General features: G+C 44.5%; 1 protein-coding gene across 1 annotated transcript in view; it reads left to right on the top strand.

Moving 5' to 3' along the window:
• Positions 1–14,453, top strand: part of USP46 (ubiquitin specific peptidase 46) — a 29,760-nt gene that overhangs the window by 3,999 nt on the left and 11,308 nt on the right. Inside the window, exons 2-4 of the mRNA XM_081020557.1 lie at positions 7,784–7,864; positions 10,609–10,822; positions 12,372–12,601. Of these exons, the coding sequence (XP_080876683.1) occupies positions 7,784–7,864; positions 10,609–10,822; positions 12,372–12,601 (525 nt within the window). The remainder of the gene's footprint in view (positions 1–7,783; positions 7,865–10,608; positions 10,823–12,371; positions 12,602–14,453) is intronic.

Genomic DNA, 14,453 nt, shown 5'->3' on the forward strand with positions numbered 1-14,453 from the left:
CCGCGACTGGACTCTAACGGTCAGGGGACTCTTTACCTTTAGCTTTTCACATAGCAATGTGGGTTGAATCCACGTGGCCCCTTCCAACTCTGCAATTCTGAGCAGGGGCTCTGTCTACTGAAGTGTGTGAGAAACTGCTTGGGGAGATGCAAGATTTTTATCCAGTACCTAGTCTTGAAATGGGTTTTGTGTATGTTTTACGGCCTATCCCTGGGTGTAGCCAGGACTTTTGTTGGAGGAGGCAGGACTTTTGTTTTGTGGGGGGGGGGGGAGAGATCCCACATGATTCGCCAGTGAGTTAAGTATTTCTATTGTTTTACTTGAACTGGAGGGGGCAGCTGCCCCCTGTGCCCCCCATGGCTACACCCATGAGCGCATCTGCATGTTCAGCAAATGTCCACAGTGCAGTCTTCCTAGAGCTGTAAAATGTGTGTGGAGGATTACATGTTTGAACGATTCCCCCCATTTAACCATTTTTTCCTGTGTTAGTGAAAAGGCAGTCAGCATAACATGGGTGGGTTTTTTTGCTTCCCTTCATGTGCCGTTTGATGATTCTGTAGTTGGAAGAGCAATAACAGAGACTCCTTTCTTCCTTTGAAGCGGTAGGAAGCCGCCTTGAAACAGTAGGGGGGCACAGAGAAATTCCTCACAGTGCAAAAACATTCTTGGGATTTCTTTGTTGGGGGCAAACAAAAATCAGGCCTGTTTGGGTCCCATGGAAGCTCTTGTCCCCCATCCTCACTTTCAGCCTCAATTACAAAAAGCTCCATGGCTCTACTGCCCCCCTGCCACAAACAAAGCAAAACACCAACAACAACATCCCAGACATGAGAGAAGGCTTTGCCACTGCTCTGCATGTGTTGCAACAGAACAATGGGCTTTGATGAGTTGGAACAGAGACTAAATGGGGCATAGCAATCGCTTTTATATTTGTACAGTATGCCACATCCTTCACTGCCCTCCATCCAGAGAAGCCATAGGATTTCTCAGAGTTCAAGGACATATTCCAGACAGGCAGAAGCACTCGAGGAAGGTTGGTGCAGGGCTTGGTTCAAGAGGATTTGTGGCCTGGAGAAAGTCCCATGGGTCCGTGTTTTCTCCATCCCTGGGATAAAAATCAAAATAAAATTACATAAAATACAAAAATAATGCCCGGAGCCAAATCTGACTGCCGGGGCTTTTGATTGCCGGTTTAGGGCTGCAAAATCTTTAGTCAAAATGTTTGCTTCATTAACTTGTATTTAAGGAGAGGTGGAGAAATTGGCTTTGACTGTGGCATTTGAAACTGGAGTGTACTGTTTTTGTTCCTATGTTTCGTATTTTTGTGTTTGTATATTGCAAACCACCCTGCGATTGTTGGAGGAAGGGCGGTATAGAAATTTAATAAATAAAAATGTTAAGAATAAAAGGAAGTACCCAAGTACAATATCTGAAGCCATTCCTCAGAACATCTTTCTGTTTTAGTTTACATCCCCCCTTATTTTCAGGTTCTTGCAGGAGCAGCTAGATACAGTCACTATCTTCCCTCCTTGCGGCGAGCCTGCATGTCCCTTGCTGATGATGTCATATGCGCCATTCATCAGTGGTGGATAATGGAGCCTACCCATAATGTAATGCACCTCTCAGCCTGTGGGGTCTTGACCTTCCTAGGGTCACTTGCAAGGCTATTTGAGAGTCATGAGCACTATCCTCTCCTCTTTCTTGCCAATATTTTGTTGCAATGAGTTTTCTCAGTTGCCTCCATTGCCAGAAACAGCCGTACAGAGAACTGTTCTGAGGTCCCCAGTCACACCCAGCTTAAAAGGTTGAGAATTCCTGGAATAAGCGATACTATTTAAGAAACCATGTATTTGACTGGGAGGAAAGAATCCTGGACTCTCCTATTGATTTTTGTTTTGTTTCACTTGGAAACATTATGTTATCATGTGCACCTGAAATGAATACTGTAAATTGAGAATTAACGCTGGGGAATTAGACATATCGAATTTGGTTTGTCAGAGCAACCAGAAGGATCCTTGTTTAGTTACCATTGGTTGCCTGAAGATGATCATTTTTACAAGAGCGAATCCTCATGATGGAGAGCATTTAGACCACTCCTGAAATGGCAGAATTTATTCGGACTCTTGTGGGGATATAAGGATGAAGCTTGTAATTCCGACAAGTAAATAAATAAATCTATTTTCCAGTATATTAAGTAGAAAGGAGGTCTGCCCCCCACCAAAAAGAAAGGATCCTTCATGTCAAGGATATTGGGGCTCATCCAGACTTTCTTTTGCACCATGCTTTCCAGGCACAGGCCTGTGAGAGCTTTGTGTCAGAGCAGTTTTGTTGTCTCTGGGAAAACCTGTGTTTTACTGCTGAATCACAGCAAATGGCAATTCACAGAAAACCTGGTTGTTGTTTGTTCTGATTCAGCAGTAAAATATGGGTTTTCCCAGAGAAAGTGCCAACACACACACACGGCTCAGAAATGCAACTTTAAAGCCTAGACCTGCATCCTGAGTCAAAGCAACAGCATTTTGTGCCTGGGCTAAGAACTAGATGGATCATTACAAAAGGAGATGGCAAGGTCGTGAGGACTTTGGGGATTTTTTAAAATACAAAGCTGAAAGGCTAAAAAAAGAAAGAAAGAAAAAATTGTTCCTCCTGTGACCCAGGGACATGTCAATTTATCCACCAACTAGGAAACCCAACAGCACATAGAACTCGCAGTGTTGCACTAATTGGAAAGAGGAAGGATGCACAACAGGAGTTTTGGGATGTGATGCAGCAGCAAAGTAGGGAGAGCCAGGCTAAGATGTGCACAATATATGGGGAGGCCTCTGGCCTCATTGCATGCACCAAGATGTCACCAACTGGATAAAGGAGGCAGGGAAGGCCTGAGCCATTTAAGTTCATTCTAGGTTCCTTTGGGAGTCCAGATTTTGAAATAGTTGGGAAAAGAAAAAGGATGAAGATAGGCCTCTCCCAAATACAGCAGCCTGACCTGGTGTTTGGCGCCAGCTTTAGAAATACTCGAGTCCTCAAACTTAGTTGTATTTACTTTTGATATCTTTGAATCCTGTGGCTAGGTCAAGTGATAACTCCATGAAAATGCTTCCAGCTTAAGGAAGAGTTAGCATGCTAGAGCTCTGACCAGCATGCTATGGAAATTGGCCACACTGAGGGTGTGGCAAAGTTCAATTTTAGTTTTGTGCGTTTGGTGTAGTTCCATTTATATGGGCTCCTTGAGAATGCTAGAAGAACAGTGACTGGTTTTGGCAGAGGGGTTTGTTATATTGAAGGAGGATTTCAACATGTGTCACTTCCATCTCACAGCCTGACGGGAGTTCTGCTCCCTCCTTTTATCTGTTGCCCTTTGGTGCTCCTTGCTGAGTTTCACTCTTTCATAGGCGCTGTTCCTCTTTTTATATCTTGCTGTGTAGCAACACTGCTCCCTTTTCCAGTGCCCTGGTTTTGCTTGTCTCGTGGTTGTTGGTTGTGGGACTCCATCCACTAAGGACTTGCTTCTTGCGACAAGTATTCTGGTTTCACCAGGTAGACGGGGCTAGCCCTGACTTTCGAAAACAATATCAGTGATATGTGGGGCAGCAGCTGGAGCAATAGATTTCCTGTGCGTTATGTGTTTGTTCACATTCTCAAAGGATATACACTGATTTGAAAGGCAACAATGCTAAAACCCCCCACATAATATATCTCTCAATGCAATTTCTCTACAGCACCCTCTGGTGTCACACTTTTATAACACATTTTTAATGTTTTAATTGACCAGTGTAGGTTAGTCCAAACTCACATAAGCTTTGTCTGCAAACTTTCTAGAAGGAAAACCAATAAGCAGTTGGGTGGCAATTGTGGAATCTCTTTCCACGGTTTCTAGTCATGATGGCAAGGGTGATCCCTTGCATGTTGATGACGTCTGAAGTGGAGGACATGGTTCTGTCCCTGCTCGTTCTATGTGCAGAAACTGATCAGTCTGACAATTGAATTTTAGGGTGTGCTGTTGGCATCCATCTGTCTCGAGAGACAATGTGTAGACACCATCCATTTAAAGCACACACCACAAATCCTGGAAACTGTAGTTTACCCCTCAGAGATCCTAGCACCATTAAACTACAGTTCCTAGGATTTTGTGTGTGTGTGTGGGTAGGGAACATTTTAAATGTATGGTGTGCATGCAGTCTAAGTTTGATAAAAGCAATGCGCCAGTGTCTTCCACTGCACCAGAGGATGGTAGGTGAGCTTAGGGGACAAAGGGCAGGCCTGCTCTACCTTCCAAAATCCTATCACTGTCCTCTGCCTTCCAGAATCTGCCACCTGAGGCAGCCACCTTATTCTGCCTAATGGTAGGGTTGGCCCTGCATGATAGTTATATGGAACCTTTGAGTTTGGAGGCTGCATGCGACTGGATACCAGCTGATGGGAACAACTGGGAGCAACAGTGGGAGAGAGCTATTGCCCTGTTGGCCACTGTGGGATTCTGGACTAAATGTGCTTTTTGGGGTTGGACTAGATTACCCTCGGGGTCCCGTCCAACTCTGCAATTCTATGATCCCGCAGGGCTTTTCTGATGTTCTTGTGATGTGTTGCCACTTCCCCCCAAATCCTCTGCAGCACATTTCTCTGCATCACTCATAATCTTCCAGTTCAGCAGCTTCAGACTCTTTAAGTTAAGCGGTTGCTGCAGTTCAGCTGCAGAGGGAGAGAAAGAGAGAGAAAAGGAAAGAGAGTGATTGCTGCCATATATAATCTTCTCCACCTGCAGTAATCTGGCTTTTCTTCCCACACTTCATTCCTCCCTGGGATTCTGAACAATAGCTAAAATTATCTGTTTTGAGTTTGGTGCCAAATTTCAACATGTCATAATAGCTCCTGATGCTGTCGCACACATTATAGCAACTTGAGATGCCAATTTGTTTCCAATGCTTGTCAATCCCTGCAATGAGAATCTGTGACTTGAATAAATCCCTCCATTGATTGTGATTCTGTGTTGTATACTTCTGGGCATTATTATTATTATTATTATTATTATTATTATTATTAAAACCCAGTCTTTGAAAAGTGTATGGCCTGATTTTTGGATTCATAAAAAGCCTGGCAACTACACCTCAAACTTTTAGAATTTTGCAGTTACAGGGTTGACAGTGGCAGATCCTAGCAGCTGCTCAAACATCACATGTTTGGCAGCAAGCAGGATGCTAGTTTTTGTAGAAAAAGAAACTGAATGGGTGGACTACAGTACGTACTTGAGCACCAAGGACAGAGTTATAGGTACAGTCTATAGGTCTGGAAATAGCAAGCCTGTTCAGAAGCAGTAGAGGAGGAAAAAAAAAAATCGATTCCTTGCACTATACATCTACACTGCAATTATTATTATTATTATTATTTATTAAATTTGTATACTGCCCTGCCCTGCAGGTCTCAGGGCAGTTACAACATAAAAACACAATATTAAAAAAATACGTAATACAGTGGTACCTCAGGTTAAGTACTTAAATCATTCCAGAGGTCCGTTCTTAACCTGAAACTGTTCTTAACCTGAAGCACCACTTTAGCTAATGGGGCTCCTGCTGCCGCCGCACCGCCGGAGCACGAGTTCTGTTCTCATCCTGAAGCAAAGTTCTTAACCAGAAGCACTATTTATGGGTTAGCAGAGTCTGTAACCTGAAGCGTATGTAACCTGAAGCATATGTAACCCGAGGTACCACTGTAAAGTACATAATAAAAACATAATAAAACAAAAACAACCCAATAACCCCCCTCCCCAACCCATTTTAAAAGCCCATTGGATGCCAATCAGCCAAAGAGAGAAATTTTGAAAACACATGACTAATGAATAAGCTGCTGGAGAATGAGTGTAGGCATGTGTACACAAACTTTGTGTGTGTGTGTTAGAGAGAGAGACAGAGCGACAGAGAGAAAGAGAATATGAAAACTTCGCAAATAGAAACTGACAATGTAAACCTCAACAAGGGAATAGAATGACAAGTAGCTGCAGGGGAAGAAAAGCAGCCACTCACAATTGTAAGAGAGATCACAAAAGTGGGAGAAAAGGACCTGACCTACATCTTTGTATTTAGCAAGTTAGCAAATGACATCAGTGAGAGAAGAGGGTCTCTGTGAAATGGTTTATTTTAAGACATAAATCTGTCAGATGGTTTACAGGCTAGTGAAACCAGTCATACACAAAGCAGCCACAAGGCCTGTGCACGAAGCATCCTATACTTTCAGGCCCTCTTGCATAAAAAGAAACATTTCCAGTGCTGATAGACACTTGGTAAGGGACACAGGAATCTAGACCACAAAGAACTTTATAGGGTACCAACAACAACATAAATTTGGTGCAAGAAATAACCAAGAGGCCAGTACAGCTGCTGCAAAATGACAAATACAATTTTGTATGAAGTTTTGTTGCTCCTCACCTGAGTTACGGATTTCTCCTTCTGAAGTCTTCAGGACCATCCCTATGTATAGAGACCAAACTACATGTAATCCTAAATGGGTATAAGCGTTCTATATGCATGTCCTTTATTCTTTAAGCTGCCAGGTTGCCTGACCATGGTGTGTTTAGGAAAGGCGATATAATCTCTTCCCTCCCGTAGTTTTGTGTCATAGATAAACACTTTCAAAATCAGTAATCCTGGTACACCTTGCAGCAATGGAAAGTTAGGTCAACTGGACTGTGGGAATGCTTTTCCTTTTTCAGGGCTGATGGCAGCATGATGGATGGGTTGGATAAAAAACATCCTTTCACCTGATCCTCCCTGGGATGCAAATGATATAATTTGAAATACAGATTCATAGTAGCTCAGTTCCTGGGCATCTGGAGTCACCCACAATGCATTGTCTGCCTTTCCTTTGCCCTCTTCAGGAAAGGCTCAGGTGTCTTAGGGAACTGAGGTGTTCTGTGTGCCTGATGAAATTCAATACAGCCCTTTGTTCTCAGTGGGAACGGCTGGGACGGGATATGCAAAAACATCTGCAGCCTAAGGTTCAAAAATAGGGAAAGTGTTCCGGCGCATGAAACTTTAAAAAAGAACCAAACCCAAATGCTTGTGACTTTTATTACTGGCTGCCAACTGCAAGCAAGTTGATTTACATTTCAAGCCTACAAGCTCTCCGCAATTATCTCTTCTGATTTTCATTCAGCCGTTCCAGCTCTCTGAAAGCATTTATTTTGCTGGGGAAAAATCAGAGTCGCTTGCATTCATCCAAGCGAGAGAGAAAACATTGCTCTGGTTCCTCTCTCCCAACCCCTGCAAATCAGGCAAATAGAAGGGCTGATAAGGAAATGTTAGATTAGATTGCAGAAATGGATAAAATCAAATAACATCAAAAAAGCCCTGGGGAGGGCCTGTTTATTTTTGTATATTGCTCTGTCTGGGAACCAGATGATGACAGGTTAATGGATGTGGAGTGAGAGGTTTCTTTGGCAATCCATTCCCATGTCATGTGTTGGAAAGAATGGATCCTGTGCTCTGTTTCCAATTTAAAATCAATGGGGCTTGCATATGCTTCTTGGCATGCTGGATAACAGCCCTTTTCTCTTAACAAGCATTTTCAATGGGATGTTGGGTTTTCACAGAGTTCATGGCAGCCTCATGTCATTGGCTGAGCAGCGCTTGGGCTGTAAGTATTCAGAAATGTCTAAAACACTTCAGACAATCCATTTGGCACAGCTTTGGGGGAGGGCAGCAGGAAGTGACCTAACCTTTCAGGATATTTCTCAGACTTGTGTCATAGTTTAACCTGGAACTAAAATAACTGGCTGTTTCCTTTTCCCTAGGGCACCAATGCCTCTGCTCTGGAAAAAGACATTGGGCCAGAGCAATTTCCAATCAATGAACACTACTTTGGACTGGTCAATGTAAGTATTACTGCTGCAGTGTCAGTTTCTGAAAACATATTTTATGACTTTCCCTGTCGCACCTCGGAGTACTGTCTAGAGTTGGAGATGTGTCCTCCATTTTGCTACACCTCCCTCCACCACCCCACCTGCTGGGTTAGGCTCCTATGTTGCCCCACGGCAGTGGAAGGGGTTATGGTCGAGAGAATATGTAGCTTCTGCAGCACTGGTAGAACACCAGGAGAAGAGCATAAGAGGAGTGCTGTTGACCAGATTGACTAATTCAGCAGGTCTAAAGGCAACCTGGGTGCAGCCTGGTGGGAATGGTATATTCTCCATGCCTGGGGCTGCCTGGTTGGTGGTGGTGACCTGTGACAGGGCCTTTTCAGTGATGGTTCCTCATTTGTGGGATGCCCTCCTTAGTGGGGTGCAACTGTCTGTATCATTATTAGCTTCCAGGAGGAATCTGAAACCTTCTTGCTAACCTAGGCATTTGGTGGCTGCAGAATACTTTTCCTGGCGACCCTGACATCACTGGATGAAAATTTGTTTTTATTTGTAATTGTTTTTAGAATGTTTTAACTGCTTTTGGAATGCTTTTTTTTAATGTGGATGTGTTTGCTGCTTTGGGCACCTTAGAGAGGAAGGGCAGTTTATAAATCCTATCAATCAAATGCAGTTTGGTTGTTATCATGAACCTTACCCTGAGCAGCAGTACAGACAACATACCAGCCCACACCCTGATATCAGAGTTTGGTCTCAGCCAGAGCCTGTCAGCCAGGGACCCCTGGGATTTCTGGAGATAACAACCACTAAGCCTAAACCTTCTGAGGAACTGGTCTCTTGACCCCAAAGACCTCCACTCCCATGTCTGGCAGGCAATGAACTTGGTGTTGGGGTGGAGTGCTCACTCCAGGTGAAATGACTGCCTCTTTAAGGCCTTCTACATTACCAGGAAGGGGCAGAACATGCAAAGTGTAATATTTCCCAAGAAGGATAAAAGCCCTCCATCCAGCTTTAGACTTGCTGAGAGTAAGTTGCTCACTGGAAGTTTTCCAGTGGTCAGTAACTCTACACTGCGTTGTGGACTATATTCTGGCCCGTGGGCTTCTGCTTGAGGTCAGGATAGGACACAGGTGTGGGCAGGTGCATCCACATGTTCTGTATACAATAGATTGGGACATTCTTTCACGTGATTCCCCCTGATTTGTGGTCACTGATCAGATGATCTGCCCCCAAGTGCACAGGTATGGATAGTATGCCAGGTGCGCAGGAAGGAGAAACTACATGTGCCTCTCTGTGTGTTGAGCCAGTACATCATCCGAACTAGCCCACTTTTACCATGTTGACCATACTTTAAGTAAAATAGAATTTGTAAAGGTCCAGCCACCCTGTTTTGAAGAAGGAAGCGAGTTCTGCACGTGAAGCATGCATTTATGCCTTATCATAATAGGTTTTTAAAATACATATATATATTCAGGTGTAGGTCATGCATGGTAAAGGGCTCTCTGGGTCACAGACAAAATTTATTTTGATGAGTGCTTTGAATACCAATTTTGGGAACTTCTAGAATAGTGACACTGGGCCCCTCCAGGTGTGTCTTTTATTATTCCTTTATTTATGCTCGTGATGGAAATGGGACAGTTTTATGCAATGGTACTTTCAATGCTGTTTGCACCTGGAAAAACATTGGAATGGACGTCCCACTTCATTTCCAGTCAGTGCGTGTCCTGTAGCTTCCTGCTGAAACCCTGTAACATTTTATTCCACAAGTGTTCCAAGAGAGGTGGTGGGTGTCCCTTTGTGCTATAATGAAATCCAGTGAAATCCAGTAATACAGTAATACTGGAAGAGCATTGTGAAACAGCTATGAAGCAGAATGATGTGTGGATGGTCCAGTAAAAACCTGGCACTAATGCACTGTTACTACATCAATTACGTGTTGCAGAATGCAGAAAGCCTGCAACTTACACGCATTTAACTTGTGCACATTCAGCTTTACGTGCATGACTAATGATGATGATGATGATGATAGCAGAAAGGGTGTGGGGCTCCGAGGGCCTTACAGTGAGAAGTGAGGTTGCAGGGAACTAGGCAGAGGGCCTTCTCGGTAGTGGCGCCTGCCCTGTGGAACGCCCTCCCATCAGATGCCAAGGAAAACAACAACTATCTGACTTTTAGAAGACATCTGAAGGCAGCCCTGTTTAGGGAAGTTTTAAATGTTTGCTGTTTTATCGTATTTTTTTATATTCTGTTGGGAGCCACCCAGAGTGGCTGGGGAAACCCAGTCAGATGGGCGGAGTATAAATAAAATCACAATCATAATCACAATCATAATATTCCAGGAAAATTGAGTTTGGCAATCCTGCCTGCCATTGAACCTAATAGGTTTTGACTATACATGATTTTGGCTTTAGGCATAACCCCCAAAGTGTAACCCCTGCATAAGTTGCAGACTTACTGTGAATCCACAAAAAAGCACCAAGTCTGAAGGCACCCACTGTTTTTAAAACCATGTTATGCCTGACACCAGAACAAAACTGACGAAGCCTGTTTTAGCATTACGTAATTTTTATTCCTAGCTAAAGAGTAATACTTTGAAGCTCCACATACAGACCCGTTGACCTACATTCAGTCTACAGTTATAGATTTCTCCTCTTCTACCGAGAGGAGAAAATACTGAGGCAAGGGAGATAGGATATTGGGTGTTGCACTAAGCTGCACTTCATGATCCGCTCTCTCCCGTCCCCACTTATATTTTGCAGTTTGGAAACACGTGCTACTGCAACTCCGTCCTGCAAGCCCTGTATTTCTGCCGGCCCTTTCGGGAAAATGTGCTGTCCTACAAGGCCCAGCAGAAAAAGAAGGAAAACCTCCTGACTTGCCTTGCGGACCTTTTCCACAGTATTGCCACGCAGAAGAAGAAAGTTGGAGTGATTCCACCCAAAAAGTTCATCTCGAGGTTACGAAAGGAGAATGGCAAGTATAGACTCGCACATCCTTTCAGACCACGGCCCTGATCCCAAACCATTCTGGAAGGCTGCCGAGAGAGGAGAGGAGGGAGGAGTGGGTGTCCTCTCAGATATGCCTATGCTTTCTGGTCAGTTCTGCTGTCCAGTCCTCTGCGTCGCCTCGAGACAGATGCCAGAGAAGGGAGTAGAGACAGTCGCAGCCCCCGTGACGCCCAGTCCTTCCCTGTTGAGGACAGAGGCAGAAGTTAGAACAGTCATACCTTGGAAGTCCAACGGAATCCATTCTGGAAGTCCGTTCGACTTTTAAAGCCTTTGGAAACCAAAGTGCGGCTTCTGATTTGCTGCAGGAAGCTCCTGCAGTCAGTTGGAAGCCCCATCGGATGTTTGGCTTCCAAAAATAGTTTGCAAACTAGAACAGTCACTTCCGGGTTTGCGATGTTCGGGAGCCAAAACGTTCGAGAACGTAGCTGTTTGAAAACCAAGGAATTGCACAAAACAAATGAAATACCGTGAAAATCCCTGAAATGAGAAGTAATCGACTATAAATATTATCTTGTGGAAATCAACTAAATAATAAAAATCAAAAAGCTTAAGGAAAGAATTAGAAAAACCTAAAATAGAACAATGCCTTAATGGGATGCCGGCTACAAACCTCGTTTCACTGAACTATTCAGTTTCCTCAGAAGGAAATAGAAAAATCATAAACTTTAAATGACCAAAATTCAAACGGGTAGAATCCCAAAAATTCTGGGATACCTAGATCGACCTAGATGAAGCAAAGTGCAGTGATAAAGGATTGAGGACTCAAAAGTACTGTTTCTAATACTGAATTTACAAAAAAAGGTTTATCTTGTATTCCTTTCTTTGAATTTGTGCCACTTAGGTTTTTAAACCTTTTTGTAAAAACAGCACTAGAATTTTCACAGTTGAGTCCTTAACCCTTTATTATGGTGCTTTGCTTTCTTCAAATTGAGCTTTGTTTAAAACTTGCTATTTAGGTTTTCAAACCTTTTTTGTAAATTCAGTATTAGAAACTACAATCTTCCTTGCTACACTGCTCAGTGAAAGAGGGGGAGATGCAGTTCAGAGGGTGAGGTGGCTACTTCTTCAAGGGTTCCTCCTTGCTTGCTTGTGTGCTCTCTCTGGGCAGTCTTGCTGGGCCCAGATTCTCCCTGTCACACCAGAAGGTGAGTGAGGGGGCAGAGGCAGAAATAACCACCAAGGGAAATGACAGGTGAGCAATCAGATGCCCTGGTGGCTGCATGGACCACACATGGGCAAGCAAGTGAAGGCAGCCCTGTGCTGACTGTCCTCTCGGGCTGTGGGGAGGAGGTGCTGCTCCTGCCACTGCAGATATTAGCATGGCACAGAGTGGGGAGGATCACCCACAATGACCCAAACCTTCCGTGGGGCCCTCCCCCATGGTTGGAGGTCAGTGCTGGTGGGCTCTCTTAAGGTATAGGCCCTTGACAGCTGCCCAACAGCGCTGAACCCTGACTAGCCACAATGCCAGAAGCCGTGAAAATATATGCCTTCCTCCTGTGTTTTTTTTACAGATCTCTTTGACAACTACATGCAACAAGACGCCCATGAGTTTTTAAACTACTTACTGAATACCGTCGCTGACATTCTGCAAGAGGAGAAGAAGCAGGAAAAGCAAAATGGCAAACTGAAAAACGGCAACATGAACGAAGCGGAAGAGAACAACAAGCAAGAACTCACCTGGGTGCATGAGATTTTTCAGGGAACGCTGACTAACGAAACGAGATGTTTGAACTGTGAAACTGTAAGCACTGGGCTTGTTGGGCTGATAATAGTTAGATTACTTTATAGCAGCTTGTAGAGCTAAATATGTCGCTTTATGAAGCCGTTCAAGAAATATGAGTGTTTCTATGGAGTAAAGCAGCTATTGTCTATGTATATTTATTTGGGGCTTTTGATAACTTTGGTTAATCGCCCCCCCCACCGTGTTGAATCTTCCTCAGACAAGGACAAATTATTCCCCAACCTTGTCTCTTTGCATACAAATATGGGAAACTGAATATTACTGAGTCAGACCATCTAGTTCAATATTGTCTGCACTGAATGGCAGTGGTTGTGCAGGATTTCAGTCAGGAATCTTTCCCAGCTCTAACTGGGGGTGTCAGGATTTGAACCTGGGACTTCTGCATGCAGAGCAGATGATCTACATGTAAGCTTTGGTCCTTCCCCATAAGAGAGCCCCACATGTGACATATTGCATCTTAAGGTATTGTAAATGTGTACATGTTTTCACTGAGGGATAATTTGAGTTTGGAGCAGCTCCAGGAAATACTTGTGGCAAAATAAGAATGAGGTTACCCTTCTCCAAACTTCTGATATCCCCTTTTTCCTGAAACTGAATTGGAGGCACACATCACTCTTAAACTTCAGTTGGCATAGGCCAATCTATGTTCTTAGGTTGGTACTCTAGTGTGTTTGGAGTTCCCAACACAATTTTCTTCCCATGGGGGTGAGAACTGAACAGGATTGCATTGTGGTGAGGAGAGGGTCTAATCAGGGTTTCCCAAACTTGGCTCTCCAGCTGTTTTTGGACCACAACTCCCATCATCATGACCAGTAGTAAGGGATGATGGGAATTGTAGTCCAAAATCAGCTGGAGACTCAAGTTTGGCAAACCATAGGTAAAGGGTAAAGGGACCCCTGACCATTAGGTCCAGTCGTGACCGACTCTGGGGTTGTGGAGCTCATCTCGCTTTCTTGGCCAAGGGAGCCGGCATACAGCTTCCGGGTCATGTGGCCAGCATGACCAAGCCGCTTCTGGCGAACCAGAGCAGCGCATGGGAACACCGTTTACCTTCCCGCTGGAGTGGTACCTATTTATCTACTTGCACTTTGACGTGCTTTCAAACTGCTAGGTTGGCAGGAGCAGGGACCGAGCAACGGGAGCTCACCCCATCACAGGGATTTGAACCGCCGACCTTCTGATCGGCAAGTCCTAGGCTCTGTGGTTTAACCCACAGTGCCACCTGCGTCCCTTGGCAAACCATGGTCTAACGCTAATGCACCAATCCAGATGACCTCATCACACAAACTGCTATTACATTGTTAAGGCTCCAGGTTTCTGTCACTAATGGAAATTTGGTGGGGGGCCGTTTGGATCAAGGCTGTGCTGCAGGGTGGGGGGGGGGAAGGATTAGACCCATTTCCCCAGCATTGCAGCCCTAATCCAAGTTGGGGTGTGTGAAGAGAGCCGCGGTTGGACACTCTAAATGCAGAGTTCCAGCACAACAAGCTTGACCCTGGGAAAGACTTACCAGAGCTCGAAAGAACCCACCTCTGTGACAGCCACTGTGCTAGATGTGCCTCCCAAGGGAAAGGCAGACTTGGGCGCACACAGAGCCCAGGGTGTGCTCTGAAGGTAGATGAAGCTACATGGGAGGGAACCCCACATCTGCCCCCTTGCATTCCACAATGGAAGGCACCCTTCTGTATTCCAGAGGCAGTAGTTCGGTTAGATAATTTTAGACTTAATTGTCTTGGCTTAGATAATCTTGTAGATGGTAATGCGCATTACTTCAAAATACAGTAAGTTGTGTGCTCTCTCTGGGCAGTCTTGCTGGGCCGCCCTGCTCATTCTGTGGAGTGGTCCTTGAACG

The sequence above is a fragment of the Podarcis pityusensis genome (genome assembly GCF_964106645.2).
Source record: "Podarcis pityusensis genome assembly, chromosome: 9".
Lineage (NCBI taxonomy): Eukaryota > Metazoa > Chordata > Lepidosauria > Squamata > Lacertidae > Podarcis > Podarcis pityusensis.